This window comes from Labrus mixtus, unplaced genomic scaffold (assembly GCF_963584025.1).
Source record: "Labrus mixtus unplaced genomic scaffold, fLabMix1.1 SCAFFOLD_57, whole genome shotgun sequence".
NCBI classification, from domain to species: domain Eukaryota; kingdom Metazoa; phylum Chordata; class Actinopteri; order Labriformes; family Labridae; genus Labrus; species Labrus mixtus.
In genome coordinates, this window is record NW_026870208.1 from 184,845 (window position 1) to 198,835 (window position 13,991).

Consider the following 13,991-nt stretch of genomic DNA (forward strand, 5'->3'; position numbering starts at 1 on the left):
AAGAATAACTGAGCGTCTGCGGTGAGTTCACTGACTGTAATGACAACAGGATGTTTGAGTGTCTGTACAGTCACATTGTTCAGATGTTGGCGCCCCCTGGTGGTTATTTAGTGAAACGACACCTGGATGAACCTGTTATTAAAAAAAGTTGAGCTGTGTGCTCCCTCATGATCTGTGGTGGCGTTGCCGTGGTTACCTCTGTGCAGGGCGAGGTCAGTGGGATGTCGGTCTGCGGCTTCAGGTGGTATCTCAGAGGTCGGACCTGCTCCCCGTTCCTGCCGTCCACTCGCTCCATCGCCGGCGTCCTGACCACACGGGGGGAAAAACATGTTTTAAAAATCTGATGACATTTCTGAAAAAGCTTTGACCTCCGTCTTACACTTAACTCTACAGTGATGCATTCAAGGGCGCTCAGACGTGCAAGAATAAATACTTCTGTGAGGTTTCACTACTGTGATGCCGTGCACGAGTTTCATCTCCAACAAATAAAAACATTTAACTCTCAAAAAAAGTTCAACTTTATATCTTGTAAGACAAATTTCACTTTTGAAATTTTTATATTTTTAGTTATTTAATAAAGTTTCTAATTGAAGCTTTTGTTTCAAAACTTAATAAATACGATTATAACTTGTGTCCAGTGGTTGAAATATGTTATTACTTAAATACTGTCTGTTCTTTACTTTTCTTAACCCTCGTGATGTCCTACCGATTGCAATACACCACCTGTCCTCTGGGGTCAAAATGACCCCGCCCGGTTTGACTGTAATTTGAGTCATATAACATAAATTGTGTGTTACACCTTTAGTCTGACTTCAGTCCAACCCATTACCACGCATTTTCCCTTTTGTTTTTTTAAATTTAGGGCCAATAGACCTTGTTTACATAAAAGTATACCCTTTTTTTGAGTGGATAAAAAAATATTTTGAATTTATATCATTTTGACTCTTTGACTTATCACAGAGTGGTATATGTCTATGTCTATGTATAAGTTTAGTGAAGATGCTGTGTTTGTATCATTTGAATTTTTTGAATAGCAGCAAATAATAACACCTGCTGCCCTCCGGGGTCAGATTGACCCCGTCCAGTTTGACTGTAATTTAAAGAATATAAAGTGGATTTCTAAACCCAATTCTGTGTTACACCTTTAGTAACAACTTCATTCAAACACATTAGCACCATTTTTTTTATTCCATTTGAGATTTAAGGCCAATAAGACCTCATTTACATGCCTGCATGCGAGGCAGGTAGTAATGGCATGATCTATATATGCACTGCTTTTTTGGCACATTTCCAATGTTTTGAGATCACTCTGGTGAGGGCAGAGTTTGCACCTGTGTTTTGGGTGATGGGCCAGGAGGGGCTGCTGGGCGAGGGGGAGCTGCTGCAGAGGCCAAAAAGATACCTACTATTTTAACTAGTGGACATCGAGGCACTTATTCCTTTACTAGTAAGGGGCTTTACTAGTAAACTGTACGATGCTTTACTAGTAAACTGTACGATGCTTTACTAGTAAACTGTACGGGGCTTTACTAGTAAACTGTACGATGCTTTACTAGTAAACTGTACGATGCTTTACTAGTAAACTGTACGATGCTTTACTAGTAAACTGTACGATGCTTTACTAGTAAACTGTACGGGTCTTTACTAGTAAACTGTACGATGCTTTACTAGTAAACTGTACGATGCTTTACTAGTAAACTGTACGATGCTTTAATAGTAAACTGTACGGGGCTTTACTAGTAAACTGTACGATGCTTTACTAGTAAACTGTACGATGCTTTAATAGTAAACTGTACGATGCTTTACTAGTAAACTGTACGATGCTTTACTAGTAAACTGTACGGAGCTTTACTAGTAAACTGTACGATGCTTTACTAGTAAACTGTACGGGTCTTTACTAGTAAACTGTACGATGCTTTACTAGTAAACTGTACGGGTCTTTACTAGTAAACTGTACGATGCTTTACTAGTAAACTGTACGGGTCTTTACTAGTAAACTGTACGATGCTTTACTAGTAAACTGTACGGGTCTTTACTAGTAAACTGTACGATGCTTTACTAGTAAACTGTACGGGTCTTTACTAGTAAACTGTACGATGCTTTACTAGTAAACTGTACGATGCTTTACTAGTAAACTGTACAGAGCTTTACTAGTAAACTCTACGGGGCTTTACTAGTAAACTGTACGATGCTTTACTAGTAAACTGTACGATGCTTTACTAGTAAACTGTACGGGTCTTTACTAGTAAACTGTACGATGCTTTACTAGTAAACTGTACGGAGCTTTACTAGTAAACTGTACGATGCTTTACTAGTAAACTGTACGATGCTTTACTAGTAAACTGTACAGGTCTTTACTAGTAAACTGTACGATGCTTTACTAGTAAACTGTACGATGCTTTACTAGTAAACTGTACGGAGCTTTACTAGTAAACTGTACGGTGCTTTACTAGTAAACTGTACGATGCTTTACTAGTAAACTGTACGGTGCTTTACTAGTAAACTGTACAGGTCTTTACTAGTAAACTGTACGATGCTTTACTAGTAAACTGTACGATGCTTTACTAGTAAACTGTACGGAGCTTTACTAGTAAACTGTACGGTGCTTTACTAGTAAACTGTACGATGCTTTACTAGTAAACTGTACGGAGCTTTACTAGTAAACTGTACGGTGCTTTACTAGTAAACTGTACGATGCTTTACTAGTAAACTGTACGATGCTTTACTAGTAAACTGTACGGAGCTTTACTAGTAAACTGTACGGTGCTTTACTAGTAAACTGTACGATGCTTTACTAGTAAACTGTACGGAGCTTTACTAGTAAACTGTACGGTGCTTTACTAGTAAACTGTACGATGCTTTACTAGTAAACTGTACGGGGCTTTACTAGTAAACTGTACGGAGCTTTACTAGTAAACTAGTAAGGTGAAAACTGCCCCCCCTAGTGTGACTAATTGACATTTTAGCTACTACTAGTTAACTAGGAAACATTTCCGAGGCTATGGCAAGCCCTTTTAACATTAAATCATTGAGAAATTGCAGATATCAATAATTGATTTTTGACATGTTAGAATTCCAAGCCGACATATCCACAATGTCATTTTCAACTCAATTCTCACTAAAAATGTTCATTCTTGATATCAAAAATTCAATTATTTGAGTGACAAAGTTAATTTATGATATCTACAATTGTTCTTACATTACAAATATTACAAATTAATTCTAGATATCTAAAATGCAATTCTTACTAGTCGAAATTACATTATTGATATGTTGACCAAAATGACATTTTGACATGTTGAAATGTAATTTCCATTAGTGAAAACTAAATTGCCACTTGTCAGCCAGACTCATTTAATGTTAAAGGACTGGCCATACCGAGCCTCACTAGTTAACTAATAGACATTTTGCACCTTACTAGTTAACATGAAGAATTTTTGCTGTCTACTAGTTTACTAGTAAATCTTTCAACTCTCTACTCGTAAACTAATGCAGTCAAAGACCTCACTAGTGCAGGAAACTGAGTTTTTTGTTGTTGTTGTTGTCATAACTATTGCTTGACCCTAAACATCAAACATCCAAGATCAAAGATGTTTTGGAAAGCAGTATGGTGTGATCATTTGCTCCATTGCACCACTTTATGCTGCGGGGTCATTTTGACCCCAGAGGACAACAGACGTTAGTAAATTCAATAAAACACCCATAATTCAATCAAATTACCTCAAATTTACTGTAATCATGAAGAGCATAGTACTGAACAACCCCCATTATTTTCAGACCATTTGATGAATAAAAAACATATTTGACGGCAAAAGATTGAATTTGGGGTCAGATTGACCCCAGGACAACACGAGGGCTAAAGGACTTTTATTACCAAATTCTGAAACTTTATGCTTCTTATCTTCTGCAGTTTGGAAGCCAGTAAAATAGAGGTGTAGTCAAGACCAAACTAACCGAGACCAGAGTGCTCCGAGACCGAGACAAGACCAAGACCAAGACCATAAATATCACTGAAAAAACATCATCTTGTGTTTAGGGGGCGTGTCCCTCACTTAGACCGTAACATGGGGAAGGTTGTGGTCGTAACCGGGGATAAAAATCAAATTGAAGTTATTTGTTCTTTTAGAAAGAGGAGTTTTCCTTCTAATCACAGTAAAGATGTGGAGAAATAGACGATCAGTGGTGGTCTTGATTTAAAATCCAGAGTCTGCCCAGTCTGAGACCTTCAAAAAGTGGTCTCCAGACCCAGACCGATGTGGAGTACTACAACTCTACAGTTTAGAACTTTAAACTGTGATATATTTTTCAGACTGTAACTATAAAATATCGTGCAGCAATCAGTAAAGAAGCATCAATAACACAGATTCATCAACCAATGAATGATCTGAACCCATCCTCTTTGACTCGGAGGTCGGCGCAGTAATTCCTGTGCTCCAAAAGGTCCATTGGGTTCTGCCTGATTGAACCTGTCTGAGCTCGTTCTCTGAGAGCAGCGACCTCCATCTGTGGAGCGGCTGGAGCAGATTCATCTATCCAGCTTCAACATTAAATTGGAACGATGAATTCATAAGAATAAAACCTGTAGGATGTACCGTCTCGTTTTGAACGGCATCCCAACAGAACACTAATTTACAAAATGAAAATAAAGTGATGACCAGATGAATGTTTCTGGATCGTTCTGAAGGAAGAATGTGTTGTTTTTTTCGATAAAGACGATAAACTCTTGAATGCATGACACAGAATATTTAGACAACACTTTAAACTCTACAACAAGAACACAGGAACAACCAGACAGCTAAAACATCACAACGTTCAACAGGTGAGATCATAACTCTACACCGGTCTCTGACTCTACAGGGGCAGACTACAGACCAGGTCCAACAGTACCTGGAGACGTGGGCGGGGACAAACTCCTGACCCAACATCTCAAAGTCAGTCACACTGCATCGTGGGTAAAAAGAAATACACGTCAGAATCAGACACAGGAGATTAGGGAACCCGAAAAGTGGTTCAGATAGAAGTGATTGTACCCGACCTAAAAAGCCTCTGCATGTTTCTAATAAGCTCCACGAGCAGAAACGTGCTCAAACTAGGATCAATATTGGAGATGCTTTTGAAAAATGGAGAGAGGTTAGAACACAGAAAGGTTTACAGACCCATGCAGAGCTGGATAAACACTGAAGCTTCAGAGTCCACCACATGGTGACCTGTGTGAGCATGGACTCTAGAGAGGAGGGGGGGGGGGAGACAGCTCTCTATGATGTTTAGAATTTAGACTGCAGTACCCATTTTAAACACTAGGGGTCAGAGTTACATACTGCTCCTTTAAACTGTGTAGTTTTACATTAATGCAGCTCAGTTCATGTTTAACTCATTGACTCTTTTATTAAACATTTTATTTCACCTGCATACAGACACACACACACACTGAGCGTTACCGGCTGTGTTGGCGAGCTTTATGAAACGGGCTGTTGACACAGAGGAGACTCCGTCTGAATCGAGGGAAGCGCAGAGCGAGGAAGAGAAGGACGACGGGCACAATGAAGAGGAAAATGATGAGCAGGGCCACTCGCACCGGATCAGACTCTGACACAGAGGGGGAGGGGCCAAACAGAGTCAGTGTTATCGTCCACACAGTGTGTGTGTGTGTGTGTGTGTGTGTGTGTGTGTGTGTGTGTTACCTCCAGCAGCTCTGGCCGGCCCGCTGTCCACGCTGCCTCCGTGACCTGAGAACCTGCATTCAGGAGGAGCCCAGCCCACCTCACAGTGACAGTTTTTATTACTGTTACACACCTGGAACACACACACACACACACACACACACACACACACACACACACACACACACACACACACACACACACACACACACACACACACACACACACACACACACACACACACACACACACACACACACACACACACACACACACACACACACACACACACACCAGCAGGGATGAACATTAGAGAAAATATTTGTCGCAGTATGTCAGGAACATCAAGAGAATGTCAGGAGCAGTCCTCCTGATGTTATCTATATATTTTCAGATGCAGATGTGACAACCAGCTGTTGTAAACATTATGCATCTGTAACATAAAAAAGTATCCTGATACAAAGTTTGGACCTTAACATTTTAATTCATCGTTCACTGAGCTGTAAAATCCCAAAGGTTGTCCACTCACCCCGTGACCGTTACACTTCCTACGACATTCATCCACACCAAACACCGACACGTCCTGACACTTCTGGTTCAAACAGGCCTGACACACAAACACAACAGAGAATATTTACAGTGTGTATTACTCAGATCAGACGGGTCACTTCTCTTCTCCTTAATTGGTTTCAAGGCGCTGGCTGACCTTGCCGGGGCTGCAGGCGGTGCCCTGGGCCACGGTGGCGGGGTCTGACACGTCGTCTCCCAGGTGGAAGAAGGTTCCTCTGCAGACCAGATCGCTGTAGTTAAATTTGACCTTAGTGGTGAGAATCTCTGCGTTGGTGCCCAGCAGGGGGCGCTGCCTCCCGCCCTGACATTGGATCCTGCCACAATGAACATCACTGCAACACAACAAACAAGACGATGAACATCAACCAAACACAACAAACAATAACACTGCTCGTCGTACCTACGGTCTCTAAATGTACTATGGGAGGTAGAGCCTTCAGTTATCAGACCTGCTCGTGGTACGGTCTCTAAATGTACTATGGGAGGTAGAGCCTTCAGTCATCAGGCCTGCTCGTGGTACGGTCTCTAAATGTACTATGGGAGGTAGAGCCTTCAGTTATCAGGCCTGCTCGTGGTACGGTCTCTAAATGTACTATGGGAGGTAGAGCCTTCAGTCATCAGGCCTGCTCATGGTACCTACGGTCTCTAAATGTACTATGGGAGGTAGAGTCTTCAGTTATCAGGCCTGATCGTGGTACCTACGGTCTCTAAATGTACTATGGGAGGTACAGCCTTCAGTTATCAGACCTGCTCGTGGTACCTACGGTCTCTAAATGTACTATGGGAGGTACAGCCTTCAGTTATCAGACCTGCTCGTGGTACCTACGGTCTCTAAATGTACTATGGGAGGTAGAGTCTTCAGTTATCAGACCTGCTCGTGGTACAGTCTCTAAATGTACTATGGGAGGTAGAGCCTTCAGTTATCAGGCCTGCTCATGGTACAGTCTCTAAATGTACTATGGGAGGTAGAGCCTTCAGTTATCAGGCCTGCTCGTGGTACGGTCTCTAAATGTACTATGGGAGGTAGAGCCTTCAGTCATCAGGCCTGCTCATGGTACAGTCTCTAAATGTACTATGGGAGGTACAGCCTTCAGTTATCAGGCCTGCTCGTGGTACCTACGGTCTCTAAATGTACTATGGGAGGTACAGCCTTCAGTTATCAGACCTGCTCGTGGTACCTACGGTCTCTAAATGTACTATGGGAGGTACAGCCTTCAGTTATCAGACCTGCTCGTGGTACCTACGGTCTCTAAATGTACTATGGGAGGTACAGCCTTCAGTTATCAGGCCTGCTCATGGTACAGTCTCTAAATGTACTATGGGAGGTAGAGCCTTCAGTTATCAGACCTGCTCATGGTAGTCTCTAAATGTACTATGGGAGGTACAGCCTTCAGTTATCAGACCTGCTCGTGGTACCTACGGTCTCTAAATGTACTATGGGAGGTACAGCCTTCAGTTATTAGACCTGCTCGTGGTACCTACAGTCTCTAAATGTACTATGGGAGGTACAGCCTTCAGTTATCAGACCTGCTCGTGGTACCTACAGTCTCTAAATGTACTATGGGAGGTACAGCCTTCAGTTATCAGACCTGCTCGTGGTACCTACAGTCTCTAAATGTACTATGGGAGGTACAGCCTTCAGTTATCAGACCTGCTCGTGGTACCTACGGTCTCTAAATGTACTATGGGAGGTACAGCCTTCAGTTATCAGACCTGCTCGTGGTACCTACAGTCTCTAAATGTACTATGGGAGGTACAGCCTTCAGTTATCAGACCTGCTCGTGGTACCTACGGTCTCTAAATGTACTATGGGAGGTACAGCCTTCAGTTATGAGGCCTGCTCGTGGTACCTACGGTCTCTAAATGTACTATGGGAGGTAGAGCCTTCAGTTATCAGGCCTGCTCGTGGTACAGTCTCTAAATGTACTATGGGAGGTAGAGCCTTCAGTTATCAGACCTGCTCGTGGTACAGTCTCTAAATGTACTATGGGAGGTAGAGCCTTCAGTTATCAGACCTGCTCGTCGTACCTACGGTCTCTAAATGTACTATGGGAGGTAGAGCCTTCAGTTATCAGGCCTGCTCGTGGTACCTACTGTCTCTAAATGTACTATGGGAGGTAGAGCCTTCAGTTATCAGACCTGCTCGTGGTACCTACTGTCTCTAAATGTACTATGGGAGGTAGAGCCTTCAGTTATCAGACCTGCTCGTGGTACAGTCTCTAAATGTACTATGGGAGGTAGAGCCTTCAGTTATCAGACCTGCTCGTGGTACAGTCTCTAAATGTACTATGGGAGGTAGAGCCTTCAGTTATCAGGCCTGCTCATGGTACCTACAGTCTCTAAATGTACTATGGGAGGTAGAGCCTTCAGTTATCAGACCTGCTCGTGGTACCTACAGTCTCTAAATGTACTATGGGAGGTAGAGCATTCAGTTATCAGGCCTGCTCGTGGTACCTACAGTCTCTAAATGTACTATGGGAGGTAGAGCCTTCAGTTATCAGACCTGCTCGTGGTACCTACAGTCTCTAAATGTACTATGGGAGGTAGAGCCTTCAGTTATCAGGCCTGCTCGTGGTACCTACAGTCTCTAAATGTACTATGGGAGGTAGAGCCTTCAGTTATCAGACCCCTCTCCTTTGGGGTCATCTACCAGTCAGGATCCAGGAGGCAGACACCCTCACTACTTTTAGCAGGCTTAAAACTTTCCTTTTTGATAAAGTTTATAGTTAGGATGGCTCAGACTTGGACCAGCTCCTAGATAAGCCGCTATAGGTTCTGTGTGTACTCACGTGTTCCCACAGGGGATGTAGGAGCCGTTGGTTAGCTGACCACAGTTTCCAAATTTGTTTCCTTGTTTGTTGACTGAAGAGAAACAGACAGGCGGAGCGCTGGTCGCATCTGAGGGACAGATAAAGAGATGTTGTCTCAGCATTGAGTGGTTTAGTCTCAGTATGAACTGGTTATAGTTGTAGTGGTTAATGTATAAACTGGTGTCTTACTGGGTCCCCACAGCATCTGGCACTGAGTGTTCATGCTGGCACAGACTCCTCCGTAGCAGTAGGAGGCGCTGTCCTCGCAGGGCTCCCCGTTCTGCAGGAAGACGTTGGGGGGGCAGTAGGGGGAGGAGCCTGTGCAGAACTCGGGAAGGTCACACTCACCAAGCGGGTCACGACACACCGAACCCGCAGACCGAAGCTGAGGAGGGAGGCAAGGTTAGATAGACATTTTGCAGGAACATTAATAGTGTGTGTGTGTGTGTGTGTGTGTGTGTGTGTGTGTGTGTGTGTGTGTGTGTGTGTGCGTGTGTTTATCCGACCTTGCAGTCCTGGCAGCAGATGCCGTCAGATGAGCACTGAGCTCCAGGAACCAGCTTACAGGTGGAGGCGTTACAGCAGGGATCCTCACACTCCTGACCAATCAGAGCGCAGCAGCACATAAACAGGAAGTGAAAAACAAACCTACAAATCGCTCATACAGATTCCCAGTGATTACTCAGCGGGATTTAGACGCTGAAATTTGGTTGAAATGTAAAGTAAAGACGTCTAAGAAGGAATTTCGACCATTTTTAAAATATTTTATTTTGATATGTTGTTCATGTAAGTGTTGAAAGAAGGACAGAAATTTAAATTTTAACAGCATTTCTCTAAAATAATTTAGCAGCAGCGGGTAGAATCAATTCTTTGCATAAACCTAATTGTAACATATTTAATTACTTATATAAAAAAAGCTGATGTTTACCTCCAGCAGGCCGCAGTCACACTCCTCTCCTTTCTCCACGTACAGGTTTCCACAGCGCGGTCCTCCCAGCAGGCGGTCGGGCTGCGGCACGTTGAACAGACACATCCCGCCGCCGTGCAGCAGGCTGGTGGACAGATCTGCAGCGCTGCAGCTGCTGAACTGCTGCCCCGGCATGAACCTGAGGGTCAGAGGTCACAGGTGGGCAGGTGTTAGAGAGAGGAGGAAACGACTCACAGAACTGCAACTAAAAAACAGTGTTGAAAAAGATATTCTGATCCTGTAGTTAGGAGGAGTGTTTTTTCATTGTTCTGACCCGGTCGAGGGTTCCATGATACATCCTCCGAGCCGCGGTTCGTTCTGACAGGCGCAGCGACGCTCTGCGGTGTCGTGACTCATCCCCAGGTTGTGACCGAGCTCGTGAGCAACGGTGGAGGCCACGCCCAGCACGCTAACCAGGTGATCCTAAGAGAGACGGGGAGGTGTAAAAAACACGATTAACCTCTTCTTCATGAACCATCAACTGAACATGATGTCCGGCCTCTGTGTCTGCTCTCTGAACGCTCTCTCCTTAAAGGGGCCACGCCGACCAGCGACCCCAGAGACTGAACGCCCTTTAAGAATCAGGACTCACCACGTTGACTCCACCCGAGCGGTCTCTGGAGCACATGGACGACTGAGACGCCATCCCCACCGTGGTGCCGTCAAAAGATCCGCCCCTGTGAAGTAAACAGAGCCCGTTATGAACAGAACCAGAATCTGAAACTTCTAATGGCCGTCACGTCACGGTCCTCCTACATGACGAGCTGGGCGTTGTCATGGCGAAGGCGGGGCAGCAGCTCTCTGGCTCTCCAATCCAGGAAGTTGGTGAGGGTGTCGGTGGGATTCTTCTCCACCCGGATCTTATCGCGGTCGCTCCAGATCTCCAGACCGGTCAGCGCCACACGCACGTTCAGAGGACGGTAGAACTGAAACAGAGTGCAGAGACGGCTTGGTTCTTCTTCTTCTTCTACACATTTAAACTGTTTATATGAACGCTGAGGTCAGAGGTCACAGATCTCACCCAGTCAACCTGGTTGGCCACATCCAGCATGCGGTAGATGATGGTCTTATTGTTCTTCTGGTAGTTCAGGAACTGTGGGGAGCAGACAGGATTTTAATGTTTGGTGCTGCCACCTTGTGTCAGAAACTGGTACTGCAACATTAATAACATGAGTCTGACTCGATCATTCTGAATCTACTGGAGACGAAAACAAACCGACCTCTTGGTGGTCGGCCACCAGCACCAGCTCGATGTATTTGGTCTCTGACAGGATGTCTCTCTTCCACTGCAGACGGAGCACAGAGAGGTCAGAGGTCAGAAACTGTCACAGCCAATCACAGACTGTGTACCAGCAGAAGTGCCTTAAAGCTGCATTCTTACTAATGTCCAGCAGGGGGCGACTCCACTGGTTGTTCCTACTTGTCAGCTGATTTATTCCCTCAGAAAACATTTCCTAACAAGTTTATGATCTCTGTCTTCTTCAACACAGCATGACGTTCATTTAGTAAATTAGGGTCCAAGTCAGAGAGACCAGAAAAAGGGGGAGGATTTAGGGGCGGGGCTACCTGGGATTGACAAATCACTAACATTACCAACTAAAAAATATCTGACTCAGAGTTTGATTGAACTGGAAGAAGCTCTGAAGAGATGAATGTTTGTGTCTTCAGTAAGAATGATTTCTTTAAGGAAGTGACCATATTTGGAAAAGAGGGAGGAGCTGTAGAGGAGCGAGGGAAACCATGTGGGGGAACCCACAGTAAGGCTTCATTACAACTGAAATAATCAATTTCAGGATTTTCTGAAATGATATAGAAGTAGGAATAAATATATTTAAATGCAGTGATGAATCGATTCTTCAGAATGCTGACCAAGTTAGCATTACTGTTAGCAGACAATTAATCATGTGCAAGCTCCTCCCTCCCCCCTTTTCCCGCTCTGTCCTCGTGCTAAACAAGATGGGGATGGAAAAATACTAAACTGGAGGCCTGAAAAGATCTGCTCCAGTAAATGTTTCTGTTATTTTCTGACCAGATGTTTGAATGCTCTTTCTTCTGAGGACTCAGGTGTTGATGGACCGCTTTAAAAAACTACAATACCCATGAGCCTCAGCTGCTGACGAGGAGGAAAAGTGATCCAGAATTTAAAAGTGAGCTCAACTTTCATCTATAAAGTCTGTAATCTCTGTAATGTTCAACATTAAGCAGACTGTAAAGCTCTCTGATTGGATGTCTGTTGGTGAAATGCACCCTGGGAGTCGTAGTTGACTTATCTCCTTTAGTGTTTATGTCCTCAGACTTCTTGTCGATACTCTCTGACACGGCTGATCGTTTCTGTCTCACCCGGTGTGTGTGTGTGGAGCTGTGGATCGGGGGCACAGCGGTGTGAGAGACTCCACAGCCTCCAGCACTGTCGCCCTCTAGAGGGCTGGTGGAGAACAGCAGGTGGACTCCATCTTCATCTACTACTCCTCCTCCTCCGCTCCCTCCACTCCCGTCTGCTCCACTCTCCCCTGCTCGGCCCTCCTCCGCCCCCTGGTGGTGGGGGTGGTGGACGTTGTCCTCCTGAGGCTTCAGCTCAAAGCTCAGGGTGGAGTTGATGGCGATGATGCCGCTGCAGGAGGACAAACAGGAAGTCTCACTTATTACCTGCACAGAGCTCTTTGAGCTGTAACGTCTCTTTGCAGTTCACCTGTACAGGTTTTAACTACTTATTCTTTTTGTGCCATTGTAATCAAAAACTCTGGACTTTTGGGTTCAGTTTTTAGTCGGCCAACAGCTTCCAGTTCATAATCTACTTACAGCTTTATTCCTTTATTTATAAACATTCTGACATGATCCAAATGACAAACAGGTCCCAAATAAGTCTCTGAGGTTGTATCACTCAATCCCTCCTCCCTACTCACTCTTTAGAGAGTTACCGACCTGCCAGACATCAACCGTGGCGTCATCACTGTCGCACATTTCAAATGTGCAGCTTAACGTCGGCAAAGGATCAATAATAACAATAAATACTGAAAGAGGATCACTGATAACTATTATACTGAGTTTACTTTCACAAGACTGTTAAAGGAAGAATGTGTCGACTTTTTGATCCAGTAGATGTCTCCCTTGAGCTCCAGCATGAAACCAAAACAAACTGCTGTTAGGCCACGCCTCCTCCATACTGAAGACACACCTCCAACCCCCCCTCCACTCACATGAAGGAGTTTAGTGTGAGCGGTGTCAAAATTGTCCTTTGCTCCAGCTGCTGCCTGTGTCCTGCATTGTTGTGTTAGCATGCTAATGTTAGCGCTCTTTAGTTAGCTCGTAGCTTCACATTGTTGTGTTAGCATGCTAATGTTAGTGCTCTTTAGTTAGCTCGTAGCTTCACATTGTTGTGTTAGCATGCTAATGTTAGCACTCTTCAGTTAGCTCGTAGCTTCACATTGTTGTGTTAGCATGCTAATGTTAGCGCTCTTCAGTTAGCTCGTAGCTTCACATTGTTGTGTTAGCATGCTAATGTTAGCGCTCTTCAGTTAGCACATAGCTTCACATTTCATGTAAACTGACACAGAATGAGCGTGATCTAAAAACTCTTACTAACATCCAAATAATCAGTGAGTATGTTCTTCTTCTTCTCTCTAGTTCTTGACTAAAACAGCTTTTATACACAAGGGGAGGAGCCGGCCGTCCCGTCCATGTAAACACGGCTCTGACAACAACACAGCCAGCGGGACTCGAGCTTCTCCCTCATTGTAGACAGTCATGACTCAGAGACACATTTACACAGGACAGACTTTATGATATGAAATTATTTATAAATGATTTGACAAACTGTATTTTTGCACCATCTTGTGTCTGTCATCATCATGAGGACAAACGAGCGTCACTCTGAAGTTTAGAGTCTACCTCGTGCGCCCTGCTGTGTCCTGACTCTTTCTCTGAGGACACGTTCAGAAAAGAATCAGATCCATTCAATATGAAGAAAAGTCGTCAGATCTCGAG

General features: G+C 44.2%; 1 protein-coding gene across 8 annotated transcripts in view; it reads right to left on the bottom strand.

Moving 5' to 3' along the window:
• Nucleotides 1–13,991, bottom strand: part of adam15 (ADAM metallopeptidase domain 15) — a 31,485-nt gene that overhangs the window by 8,433 nt on the left and 9,061 nt on the right. For 5 of the 8 annotated variants that reach the window (XM_061033912.1, XM_061033910.1, XM_061033907.1 and 2 more), the window contains exons 6-21: nt 12,348–12,618; nt 11,228–11,293; nt 11,029–11,100; nt 10,764–10,933; nt 10,600–10,684; nt 10,282–10,430; nt 9,969–10,146; nt 9,547–9,639; nt 9,230–9,425; nt 9,020–9,128; nt 6,367–6,562; nt 6,190–6,267; nt 5,682–5,793; nt 5,439–5,586; nt 4,888–4,941; nt 197–305 (exon numbers count right to left, since the gene is read on the bottom strand). In XM_061033912.1, coding sequence (XP_060889895.1) covers nt 197–305; nt 4,888–4,941; nt 5,439–5,586; nt 5,682–5,793; nt 6,190–6,267; nt 6,367–6,562; nt 9,020–9,128; nt 9,230–9,425; nt 9,547–9,639; nt 9,969–10,146; nt 10,282–10,430; nt 10,600–10,684; nt 10,764–10,933; nt 11,029–11,100; nt 11,228–11,293; nt 12,348–12,618 — 2,086 coding nt within the window. The remainder of the gene's footprint in view (nt 1–196; nt 306–4,887; nt 4,942–5,438; nt 5,587–5,681; nt 5,794–6,189; nt 6,268–6,366; nt 6,563–9,019; nt 9,129–9,229; nt 9,426–9,546; nt 9,640–9,968; nt 10,147–10,281; nt 10,431–10,599; nt 10,685–10,763; nt 10,934–11,028; nt 11,101–11,227; nt 11,294–12,347; nt 12,619–13,991) is intronic. The other 3 variants (XM_061033911.1, XM_061033909.1, XM_061033913.1) reach the window with 1 other exon arrangement.